At 42.1% G+C, this 13,148-nt stretch overlaps 1 protein-coding gene across 1 annotated transcript in view; it reads right to left on the bottom strand.

Annotated features, from left to right (window-relative positions):
* The window catches only part of LOC147426565 (uncharacterized), a 53,638-nt gene extending 42,184 nt beyond the window's left edge, over positions 1–11,454 (bottom strand). The window contains exons 1-2 of the mRNA XM_086498218.1: positions 11,232–11,454; positions 10,963–11,157 (exon numbers count right to left, since the gene is read on the bottom strand). Of these exons, the coding sequence (XP_086354344.1) occupies positions 10,963–11,157; positions 11,232–11,444 (408 nt within the window). The 5' untranslated portion in view covers positions 11,445–11,454. The remainder of the gene's footprint in view (positions 1–10,962; positions 11,158–11,231) is intronic.
* Positions 11,455–13,148: the final 1,694 nt, after the last annotated feature.

Below are 13,148 nucleotides of genomic sequence, written 5' to 3'. Positions count from 1 at the left end.
AGACTCGTTGGGGAGTAGCTTCAAGCTTCGCCATTCAGTGAGCACTTTATCTTTGGCATCGATTGCAAGAAATTGCTTCATGATGAAAATTGCAAGAATTGCTTCATGATGGAAACTCATAGAGTTTTCCATGTCTTTGAAACTTCACCATTTCCACGGAGGCTAACCCACCATTGTCGCGGGGAGACTTTTGGAAGTACATAGCTACATGATGTAGCTTGGAGGAATTTGTGAAGCCCTCATCTCCAAAGGCCACATCAAATTGATGGATAAAGGCCAACACTTTATTTGTAGCACCAAAGGTGCCATCATAGGTGAGAAAAGGGATGCTCTTTCCTCCCTCCTTGAACTTTTCCAAGCAGCATAGGATTTACGATGTCCTCCCCTCTTGTATTCTCTAGGAGAAAAACCGTTGCTTTCATCGAAAGAGGAGGAAGATGATGAAGATGCAGAAGAGAGTGACCTCTTTCCCCTTTTTCCTTCTTTTGATTCCTCTCTTCCCTCTAAGAATGTTGAGGAGGAGGGCTATATGACACTCTTTTCATCTTGGGAGGAGTTGGGGATCATTGAGACCGCCATCTTTGTGGAGCCACATCCTCCATAGAATTTGAAGATTCACTTCGTTCTCTTTCATAGGGTTCCTCCTCTTCTCTCACCAAAAAGAGTCTTCTTTTGGAAGTCTCTATAAGAGGCTTCCTAAGCTCTTTCTCAGCTTGGGAATTTTGGAGAATCCCACGAGTGTGAAGTTTTTGACTAACTTTGGCTTGCAAGGCAGGGTTGCCCATAGCTTGTTGCAACCTAGTAACAAGAAAGTTCACAAACATGGGGACATCATTAGTAGCACCTTCATGTGAAAAATCAAAGTCTTCAATATTCATTCTACCCTCTTTATTATTATCAACATGGCTAACTAAACTTATGTATATGCTACTTTGTGCTTTGGAAACTCAAAACTTTAGTTGCTACTCTTCTTTACTTTTGAAAATTAGCTCTCAAGCAGCCACACCCATGGTTTAGAGACCATTGATTACATAGAGTAGTGGAGAGGGTCTAAGATTCTCAGTTGATTATGGTTCTTCTTGAGCTTGCTGGTAGCTCAATAATGGTTAAGCCAAAGGCAAGTCCTGAAAGACTCCATTATTAAGTCTATAGTTCCTAATGGTGTCCATCAAACTAAGTCATAATAAATCCCTATCCCACTTACGCTCTTGCAATGAACATGTCCAGTCTTTCATGGAAAACTTAAGGGCCTCTCTTCTTAAGCAAGAAAAGAGAAACCAATGTAACAAAATTGAACTAATAACATTGAGAATAGAGAAATTAAGATGATTATTGTGAGAATTTCTTTAAGAGAATTCATCATGAGCATAAGAAAAGTACTTGATGGTAGATATCAAAATAACCATAATACCTAGCTAGCTTGGCATGAACAATACTTGTAAGAGAGAGAGAGAGAGAGAGAGAAAGAGAGAGAGAGAGAGAGAGAGAGAGAGAGAGAGAGAGAGAGAGAGAGAGAGAGAGAGAGAGAGAGAGAGAGATTTACAATAATTGAGGACCGGATCTACTTGGACCCGATTGTCCGTCCAAAAGTTTTTTGTATTATTGATTCTCCCATGAAGAGAAATTTGGTAAGCTTCATGCACCAAGATTATGCACGTAACTACCTTGCAAAAAAATTATCTTATCCCTGGTCCTAATCCAAGACTTCAAACACCTTCAAAGGTGGAGAGAGCTAGCAGGGAGTAAGGGAAGGTAAGAGGAAGAAGAACACATACAACAAAGAAGTAGTTTCCTCTCACATCATTACTCATATAGCATAGCATAGCATAGTAATGAAGATGAAGAAGATGGAAAGCATTGATTTGAAGCATGACTTTTCGTTGGATTTGCATTCCATAGACAAGAGCATGCCCCTACATTTAGGGGTTGCCCCCTTCTTTGTAGGGATCATGTTGACTGGCACACCTTAAGCACCTTGGCCTCCAAGCATGAAAAGCACCTCAATCACCTTATTCATCAAGCATGACAAGCACTCAATCAAGCACGACAAGAACCTCAAGCACAAGCCTAGCTTACCCTAAGGTCTAAGGACTCTTAACACTAACCTTTGGAGGACTTTAATGAAGCTAACCCTAAGGGTTTTTAAGCTCCATTATTTGCACATTGTTCTTCAATAGACCATCTCCTTTGAGCCCTTTTTGAGATGTAACCATATCCTTTTGGGCCCCGTGGTGCTGAGTTATGTCTAACAACACATATCCATGTTCTAGCTCTTGTTTCCACTTTTGCCTTCCCATATTAAATGATCAGTTCAATATGAGAAAATCATTTGGGTAAAACTAGATATTAGATTTTATGACAGACATTATGTCCCAAGATTCTACCATGTCTAACCATGAGTGTGCACGTTTCTGGGTTAATGCAGATCCTTTACATCTTGCACTTCTTGAATACCTTTATGAGGTGTTCTATATGTTCATCTCTCAACAGAGAGTGTACACATAGATAATCCATATAAACTTCCAAGAATATACTCAAGTATTATTTATAAGCATGTGCCATCAATCTTTGGACTGTTGTCGGGGCCTTAGTAAACCCAAAGGGAATGACTCTATATGCATATATATCCCATTCTATGCAAAATTCCATCTTATATTGATCTTCATGAGAGATTGAAAGCTGGTTGTAGCCACAAAATCCATCTAAGAAGGAATATTCTCGCTTGCATGCCACTTGTTCTAGAGCATGGTTAGTGATAAGAAAGGGATAATTATCCCTTATTGTGGTGGCATTAACCTTATTTAGATTGACACACACTTGAAGTTTTCCATTCTTCTTGGGAACTACTTACATTTAAGAATGAGCCTTAATGTATCCGCTTTGGTCTGGCGATGGACGGAGTAAACCCATTCGGATTACGGAGTTTTTCATGGAGCATGTGGCCTATTTGTTTGGTTAATTATAATCTTCCACCATGGATAGCTATCAAGAAGGCCCATCTGTTGTTGTCACTGATCGTCCCAGGAAAGTACAAAGAAAATAACATGGATGTCTATCTAGCACCACTTATAAAAGATCTCCAAATATTGTTGACAGAGATGCCCTGAATGTGGACTACTAAGGTCAACGTCAAGGTGACAGGGGATGAGCCATAGGGACAAGGCATCATTAGGAAGATGGACATCACAATGCGAAAAAAGGTTATGATATTTTGCCTTCTCAACTCAAAACATCATGCAAAAGTGGCTAGAGAGGTACAAAGGGGAAAAGCAACAACACTTGATAGATCACCTGCAGTTCAAGCGCAACCGTGCCACTAGAAACCTTCCTTTTCTAGACCATCTTCAAAAATTGCCCGACTTTCCATCTGGGCGGTGGCTAGATGCGACAATCTCAGAGGCAAAGAGGAGTGGAGTGTTGATTACTGAAGAGGAAGAGGAGATGTCAAGGGGTTGCGATTGGCATGTATATTTTCACAACTTCCTTTTTGAGATCCACATGATAACATTACTTTAATAACTTTAAGTCTGTTTCAATTTTATGGCTATAGCATCACAAATATGGAGATTTGTGGTCGCATGGGAAACACTTCAGAGTGCAACGGATCAACGAACAAAGGGTCACTTTTGATAGTGGTGTTATGGCAAGCTTCGTCCAAGAATGTAGGAGTAGTGCTAGGGATGAGAACACAGAGACTAGCCAACTTGAATACTTTGGCTACATCCAAGACATCTTGACGCTTAGCTTTAGAAAGTTTGTTATTTTTATCTTTGATGTCAAGTGGTTCAAATTTATTACCAACGTCCCTAATGCAATTGTGCGCAAAGACAAGAGTGGATTGATTCAAGTGATCTCTAGGCGGGTGACGTCCTATTTCCTTTAGTCATACATTCCATGTACAGGAAACTCCCTCCAATTCTAGGACGTTCATTAAATGCAACTGAAAATGATTTATTCTTCGATTATCACGGCCATTATGACATTGTGGCAAGAATCTACTTGTAAGTGCACTTTTCGAATGGTTATTCCAAGTTTACAATAGCTTTTACCACACCTATTTTCTAGGGAGAGAAAGTCAAAATTCTATTTATCTTAGAAGGCCCTCCAAATGACCTCCAAAATTTCCTAATGCAGGAAGTAGATCTTTATACTATAAATCTTCTATCTTGTATGCGACTTAATGAAGCCTAAAAATCAAAAGGGACTAACAGTATTGACAAGAACAAAAGGGGTACAAATGAAAATTCAATAATGTGTCATGATAGATGTCTACAAGAGAAACTAGGGATCAAGCCAAATTCTGGTCATCATCATTGGTTCTACATGTTTTTGGTAGCTTGAAAGTGCAAGAGATGCCCATTAGTCATTCTCGAGACTGAAATCCAAAAAGTTAGCTTAGAAAGCCAAATACAAGTCCAAATCAAGCCAAACTTTGTCAGTGGGCTATGAATAGAGAATACAAGCTAACTGTGAAAAAAAAACCCTAGCCAAAGATAAAAAGATTCAAATCCAAACCGTGATAGCCCTCTACATACCCTGTACATCATGTATATGAGTTTTGGGGACAAATGGACAATGGTAGCTCATAAATGTCGGATAAAGTCCTTTTGAAGCAAGTTACTAACTTTGGGAATTAACTGAGTTTATCAGGATTTAATTAAGTCATGTAAAAAGTAGAAGCAGTATAATGATTTACATAGCACACAAAGGCTAATAGTGGCAAATGCAACTTTGCTTACCCTGATTAGGGAACAAAGGAGTCACCAATGAAGAAGAGCAAACACGTGTGATAGACACACCAACCTTGGCAGGGTTACATATCTTGTGCTTGATGAGGCGGATCAAATGTTGGACATGGGTTTTGAACCCCAAATCAAAAATATTATCTTCCAGATTTGGCTTGACAGATAGACTTTGTATTGAAGTGCAACTTGGCCTAAGGAAGTTGAAGGTTTAGCCATAAAATTTCTACAAAATCCTTACAAAGTTTCATTGGCTCACAAGATCTGAAAGCCAATCATTCAATTCTACAGATTGTAGAAGTTGTTTCTAAGAATGAGAAATGCTCAAAATTGACAGATTTACTCTAGAGCAACTAATGCATGGACCTTTATCTATCCATGATGTCAAGCTGAACGAGATTGGGTCCTTTTTTAAGATATGGCAATAGCCCTCTAATGACAGCAACAAATGTTGTTTGGATGTGCAGGACATACTGTTTGTCATCAATTTTATGATTTTTGTGGATCATAGTTCTTGTTGTGGTTTGACAAAAGTACAAGCAATGGAGCACAAACAAAAGCAAGAATGACAACAAAGATCATACAGACATTGACAACCAGGTCATGTCAAGGAGGACATGAATTTGGAGGGGGGCAGTGTTGACCCATGGGTCAACAGTACGACATCCTTATCTTCTGAGAGTTATGAAATGCTATGGATTATGGTTATAAACATCATTTGTAATGAGTAATTAGTCTAGTTGCAGAAGTTGGGGTGCAATGGCACTTCTAGATTATACATACAAAGCCATTTGACCCATTAAACTGTATTTTAGGTTTAACCTATGGTAGCCTTAGGATATAAGGTACCTATGTCATTTTGTAAAGAGAACTTTTTATCATAATCTAGTTTGAGCTATCGTCGCGCGACTGTGTGTGAGAGAGAAAGAGAGAGAGCGTGAGCGTCATCTTGACGCTACCCCCTGCTCGCTCATCGCATTGGAGATCCAACTACACCATCGCAATAGGCTTACACACGAAAACACCAAGCATTCCACGCGAGATAGAGCACTCACGCTTACGTGTCTATGAGCTATTTGTGACTATAAGTGTATCAAACGATGTTTGTTTTCTACGTGCAAGTAGTCATTAGAATCGTTGTGACATAAGCTACACATAAGTACTCATAGATTTCAGTTTCGGACACTTCCAAAATCCTACTCTGTCTTCGTATGCATTTTTTGTAGATGGGTCTAGAGTGAGGTTTGTAGATGGTTCGATTCCTTCCGTTTGTGAGTATTGGGTTGGGTGGTGTAGTTGAGAGCAGTGAGATTCCTGATTGTGGTTTAGTTATCCTTCCAGAGTGTTGTATGTATGGGATGGTCTCAGCCTGAATGGTCTCAGCCTGACAAGCTAAAGAGATTGCCTCCATGCGCCTATCGTGTCATCTATGTCCTCGATTGACATTATGTTGATCTAGGTAGTTTGCATGCACTTTATGGGTGCTGTGATTCGCTCATGCAACATAGACCAACAAGATCTTTGAGTACAGACAAATGAGTGCCACCAAGGGCAAAGGAGAGGGTGGAGTCACTTGGAATAAGGTCAACCCAGAGACGATGCATGCTAGGCCTCCTTACACATATCTCAATCACACAACAAAGCTAACAACATGTGTTATGCTGCTCAAAACAATTACGATTGCATGCCCTAAATCCTGATTGGCTTTGAGTTCTATCTGCAAGATCTCTTGATATTGTCTCTTGTCCTCGAATTGCCGTGACTTGAAATCTATTTAGACATTATTGGTATGTTTAGGGATTTGCAACTATACATGCACGTGAGCTATGTGACTTGAGGTTTGAAGCTATTTAAAGTAAAACTTGAAATATAAGTTTTTATATGCACATGCACTCTAAAGTCCATCAAACATCTTGATCCCTCCTATTTTGGTCTCTGTGTTTATCGTCTCACTATCATCATATATCATGTGATCATCATGCTCTCTCTCTCTCTCTCTCTCTCTCTCTCTCTCTCTCTGTCTCTCTCTCTCATGAGTCCTTTGATCAGCCTTTGTGTGGCTACGATCCCTTCTATACTCATCCTTTCTACAAAGAGATACGAAAAGATATTTTTAACTTGCATCCATGCTTGCTTGATGTTGTGTTATTGGAGAGAGCATCTAATTGGAGGAGAGTTGAGCAGAGTTTTTATTGAGGCTCTCTCAACTTCATAAACATTACAGATGTGTGAGATACATTCGTACTTCCGTAGCATTGTGAACAAGTTGTGTTCACACTAGATCCACTACGAACAGAAAATGATTTGTCTAAACGGCGTTGGCTCTATGTTTTTCAAGTTGCTCCATGAAGCAAGCAAGTATGTGAAGGATTGGACGTTGAGGTCAAAGAGGTGATGCATGAACAAAGTGTCTGGCCAATAGATGATATAAGTTTGGATTTTGAGTTGGAGGTCAGTGGTGAGCATATGCTTGAACCTAGAGATGAAGTGTCAAATACTGAAGCTGATGCGGAGAGCAACAAAGAAGTAGGGTTTGATGACGAAGATGCAGAAGTACAGATTGAGATAGACATCTTTGGTGCATCAGATCTCATAGAAGATGAGAGATCAACTCTTTTGTACTCTCACTACAAGAGGTTGTGTGCTCTTGTGACGCTGTTAGCGACGGAAATACACTGGGTTTTTATAACCCCCGGCGTCGCTAAAACCGTCGCTACAAGCGTCGCTATGAGCGTCGCTATAGGCGTCGCTATATGCGTCGCTATAAGCGTCGCTATATAGCGACGCTCATAGCGACGCATATAGCGACGTTTACACAGAAGACTATAGCGACGCTACAGAGCCATAAATAGCGACGCTTATAGCGACGCCCGAGAGAATTTTTTTTTGGTGGCAGGGCATTGAATGCCCTGCCATCCATCAACCATATTGTACTTGATTCACTTTTTAAAAAAAGTGCAAGGGTAGATAATAGACCCAAAATAGTCACCCACAAGACCAATTGTTTGCAAAATTGACAATTGTACACATCATAGGCAAAATGAATTGATTGGCAAATGTAATAATGACAATTGTACAACATCATAGGCATAAAGAATTGATTGGCAAAAGGAACTGCGGTGACAAATGTAATAATATACATGGTTCAAAAAGACGTATAAAATCCGTCTCATGATACATAAGCTATGAGAAACCCTAAACTAATGCTATCTAGCTACGGCTAAACTGACGTCGTCTAGTCAGACGTCTCATCGCGTCCAAGCGGCGTATCTGTCGGATTCTGCAAAAAAAGACAATAAGACAGCTTTCAGTAAGTATAAACATATAACGACATTTATAAAACAATACAAAAAATAAAAAAGAGTAAACCCTAATACTAACCATGCCGCCGCGAGAACTGAGAATTTCCATCAGAGCGTTTAAGCCCTTCCTACCTACGTACTCGTGCTCGTACGGTGTGGGATCACGTCCTGTCATCGACCACTGTCAAAACATACAAAGATTTCATTATGTTAGAACTAAAAAACTCATAAACCCTAAACTATCGAACATAAAGAGCAATGTGAAAACACTTACAAAATCGGCCTCAAATGATGCCCATCCACCGCTCCCCAAGTGGTGCGAGCTCCCTGCCTCTACTCACGCTCTGGCTGCATCCTTTTGTTGCTTCCACTTGTCGGGATTCTCGCGCGCTGCTTTCTTCGCATTCTTCCAATCTTCTTTGGCCAGCCAATCTGGCCTGTTCCACCCATTCTTGATTGCTTTTTGCACTTCGGAACGCTTGTGTTTGCAGTATTCGCGCATTCGAATCTTCATCAGGTCTTTATTGAAGCGCTGATCCCGTGTTGGAACGGGAAACTCATCATGAAGTATGCTGATGACTCTGTTTTTTAAATCACTTGGTACTTCACTCCATTTGTTTAGTATGTAGTGTCTAAACAGCTGAGAGCAAAGACCACCCATGCGCGAGATCACCTTCTTGCCGTCATCATCCATGATGATGCCGCCGCTGATGTCGACGGAGTAAGGCAAGCCCTCTGGCCGGTGACGCGTGAACCTGGGTGTCCCGGCAGGGGTCTCTAGCGGCGTGTCGATGGGGGTACGGACGTCAGGTGTCTCCACCGACGTCTGGGCCCCGAAGCGAGGAGTGTCGAGTGGGGTGGCTCCTGGCGGAGTAGGTAGAGGTGTGTAGCTTCTAGGAACAGTCAGTCGTGCAAAACCTGGCGTAGATGGCGATGCTGTGGCTGGTGTGGGGGCGGGCAAAGAAGGGGAGGGTAAAGAGCCTCGTCGAACACGAGGAGGTGTGGAGGCATCGGTGGCGGAATCCCCACAACAACCGCCACCGCCACCACTAGAGCGCCGATGTCTAGACGAGTGTGAAGCTCGTCTCGTCGACGCCGAAGCTTCGGAGCGCGCCGAATGCTCCGAAAGAGAGGGAGATGCGGATGGAGTAGGAACGCGCGATGATGCGCCAGAGCGATGATGCTCCACGTACCACTGTCTCTGCTGCGGTGACAAAGAAGAAAGAAACTCCTCATCATCCATACCTGCATTAAACACACGAATATTTAAACTTAATATTGAATGAATAGAGTAGACAATGACGCAAAGACCATTAAATACAATGACGTAATGACGCATATAAATACAATGACGCAATGAATTGAGTGATAGAAGAGGCAAGTCGAAAACTCAGAATTTTCAATCAAAAGATGTGAGCGCAAGTAGAAAAGAGCGTTATACACCATGGAAGGTACTTAGAGAGCCAGAGCTTTTACAACACGGAGCAAAATTGTTCAAATACAATATTTGTGGCTTTAAGAGATCTCTCTCTCATCCTCGCATAACTCAGCATAACTTCCTATATCTATATAGAGCTCTCCGTTTAAACACATATCCTCTGTTTCATTTTGTAGCTCCTCTGCATGCACCCCATATAGAGTAGTAGCATCTTGATGCTCGTCTGGCACCACCGCAGCGGCTTCTGATTGAGCATCTTCTCTGATCTCCTCCATTGATGTCGTTGTGATTGGCACATGGTAGCCTTCATACGTCCTTGCACTACGAGGGGCTACCTCTATGACGTACCACCAGTTTGATGTAGACTTTGTAGGATGAAATATTACCTACCAGAGCCACATAACTTACATGAGAGCTTTCAAGCACATAACTTGTAAAAGGGGGATGTTAACTATTTACATACTTACTTGTTCACAATGCTCGGGTAGTACGAAAGTGTCTCTTAGGTCAGTCCATTTCTTAGTAGAATCCACCTCAAGAAAACCAGACTCTCCTCTACGCACAGTAGCGTTGCGACCCTCCATGATTATCTTGAACCATTGCACGTCGAACAAGTCGACAAAAAATCCTCTGTAATCGATCCTCAAAATCCCTTGCAGCGTGCCGAAGTAAGTGAGTTCCGCCACCACAGGATCTGCATCAGAGGAACGTCGTCGACTAGACTGTTCAAATTTTTCCATGATTCCACAATCTTGAGTAAAACGCTTTTTGTCGATTCGTTCCACCCTAAAATGTCGACCTTTACACCATGCTGCTGTGTATGACTTATACTACAACGAACAAAGATTATGAGTGGCCGTTCAAACGTTTATAAATAAAGTCACTTGCTAGTCGTACATTGCAAACTTACCTTGGTCGCGTAACCCCGAGAGTACTCCCACTCTTCTTCAGTCACTTCGTCACCGCGTTGTTGTGCGCTTTTCAATTGGTTGTGCAACCATCTTAAGCTCATGAAGGTTGGTAGGCTCTCCAGAACCGCTGGATAGTGCATCGGTGGTACTCTTCCCCGTCTCCACTCGATTCGTGCCCTTTTTCGCTCTTGCTTTGCATCCTTATATTGTGAAATCCACTTTTGCATCACTGGATTGTGAAGCATGCAAAATCGGTTGATTTTAGCCTCTAGATCTTCCGTCATCTTCTTCTCAAGACAGAGATTGCACATGACAATCCCAGATATGCGCTCATCATCTATGGTTCGCCATAGCGTGTCCCGAGATTTATCAAATCCGTCTAGCCACTCTCCAATGTACACTAGGGACTCTGATACCAACCAACCTTCTGCCATGCTACCCTCCGGACGTGCCTTTTGACGCACATATCCCTTAAGCGTTTTCATGAAACGCTCTAAGAAGAACATCCATCTGGAATGAACTGTGCCAGCTATTTCCACCTCATCAACTATGTGAACAAGAAGATGCACCTGAATGGTTAGCATTGTAGTAGGAAAATGTTTCTCAAACATGCACACAAGCTCCGCAGCATTTAGTTTGGCGAATGGTATGGAGTCTACGTTGATCTCCTTTTGTGAGATCCATTGCACCAGCTTTGCAAGTTTGTAGATTGTGTTACGGATGTCGAGAGACAAACATCCCTCAATGGCAACCGGTAAAATAAACTGTAAAGTATGTGCAGCAATGATATTAAAGTCCACATTTTATGCAATGATATTAAAGTCCACTATGAACGTACCTGACACATTTTATGCCAATCGTGTGACTTCAAACCGGTAAGCTTTCCTTCTTTAGTAAAACACGTTCGGAGCGAGTGCATTATGCCAGTGGGGGTCCGCAAAGATCGAATGGTCTCTTTTACTTTGCGTTCTTGGGCTCCTGTGAAAATCCATGGTGCTTTAGGGAGTTTTATCGATCCATCAGACGCTGTTTGCGGCCAATATTGCTCCATACGATCCACATTTCTAAGGTCACCTCTGGCTCCCAAACTATCTTTCTTGCCGGTCAAATGGTCCCATAGTAGATTACCCACATTCTTGAATATGTGCATTGGATCGAGCAAGTGATTGATCATGAGTCGGGGCCAGTATGGTAACTCGTACCATAGAGATAGTCTCTTCATCCCTGGAGGCAATCCGTCATCGCACATCTCCTTCTGCTCTAACCATGCTTGTGCAGACATCCTTGGTGGCTCTCTTCCCAAAAAGCCGTCGCGTAACACATGATTCTCTGGAAGATACGCTTGATGACCTTTGTAGATTTGCTTCTTCAGTGAGGGTGCCCTACGTGCATTCAGTCTAGGTCCACATGTGACACATGCTCTGTATCCGCTTGTTTGAAGCCCTGCATGTATACACATGATAATAGATCAACTATGGGAAAAAACAAGATTTACAGTGTCTGAGTGAGGAGTGTCAATAGATCACCTGAGCATTCTGTTAGCCCGGGATAGTCATGCATGGTCCACATTAGAATGCCTCTGATCAAAGCATTCCGTCGTCCTGTGTGTCGGCTCATATCCACCACCTCTATGCCAATCCACAATTGTTGTAGCTCTTCCAATAGTGGACGAAGATACACATCCATATTCCCCACTTTATATCGCCCTGGCACAATCAAGATTAGCCATAGGTGCCCCTTCTTCGTAGTCAACCACGGGGGAATGTTGTAGTTGACGATGACAACGGGCCATACACTGTAAGATGTTGATCTTTGACCAAATGGATTTACGCCATCCATAGCCAGGCCTAAGCGCAAATTTCGAGCTTCCCTGGCAAAATCCGACCATGTTCCATCTATATGTTTCCACGCTACGCAATCTGCAGGAATTCGTAGCACACCATCTGAAGATTTATTCTCCTCATGCCATGATGCTAGGGCGGCCATGGACTTACATTCAAAGAAATGCTTGATGCGAGGAAGCAGAGGGAAATGTCGCAAAACCTTTTGTGGAATTTTTGTCCCGTGGAGATCTACTCGATATCTTTCGGAATCACATTTCGGACACTTCTCCATGTCTATGTATTCCCCTTTGAAAAGAATGCAGTCATTAGGACAAGCGTGGATAGAATTGTAATCCATCCCCAAGTTTCGCAAAATCTTTCTTGCTTCATCTCGGGAATCTGGCATCACATTGTCAGCTGGTAGTATGTGCTCTTTCAGCAATCTACACAACATAAAAATATGATACAGTCGTGTAAAAATCTATCAGATCATTATACATTTAGAGTTCTATTAAAGTAAACTAATTGTAATAGATCAACTGAAAAGCGCTGTGACGCTAGTGTCACTCCATCCAAACTTTGCCTGCATGTTGAGAAGAACCAGGAGTGCTTTCAATCTAGACATACGTGCTCCATTATACAATGGCGTATCGGCTTCACTTTTCATATCATCATAGATAAGCCTTTCTGAATCCATGATCGTCTCGATCATTTCATCAATCTCGGGCTCAAACATTGCCTCGTTGGGAATGTGCTCTGCATGATCATCCCCCGAGCTGTCAGAGGCTACATCTTGTGGCCTCACATATGCTGCTTGACCAAAGCGCCTGCGAACACGTCTATTGGGTTGCAAGATTGCTGCTTGATGGCCAGCGTCAGAGTCCGACGAGTTATAATTGGCAACAGCTCGATCTATAATAGATGGATCGAAC

Source organism: Adiantum capillus-veneris, chromosome 24, assembly GCF_014529385.1.
Source record: "Adiantum capillus-veneris isolate H3 chromosome 24, ASM1452938v2, whole genome shotgun sequence".
Classification (NCBI taxonomy): domain Eukaryota; kingdom Viridiplantae; phylum Streptophyta; class Polypodiopsida; order Polypodiales; family Pteridaceae; genus Adiantum; species Adiantum capillus-veneris.
The sequence above is the reverse complement of the archived record's forward strand: the minus strand, read 5'-3'. Positions and strand labels throughout refer to the sequence as shown.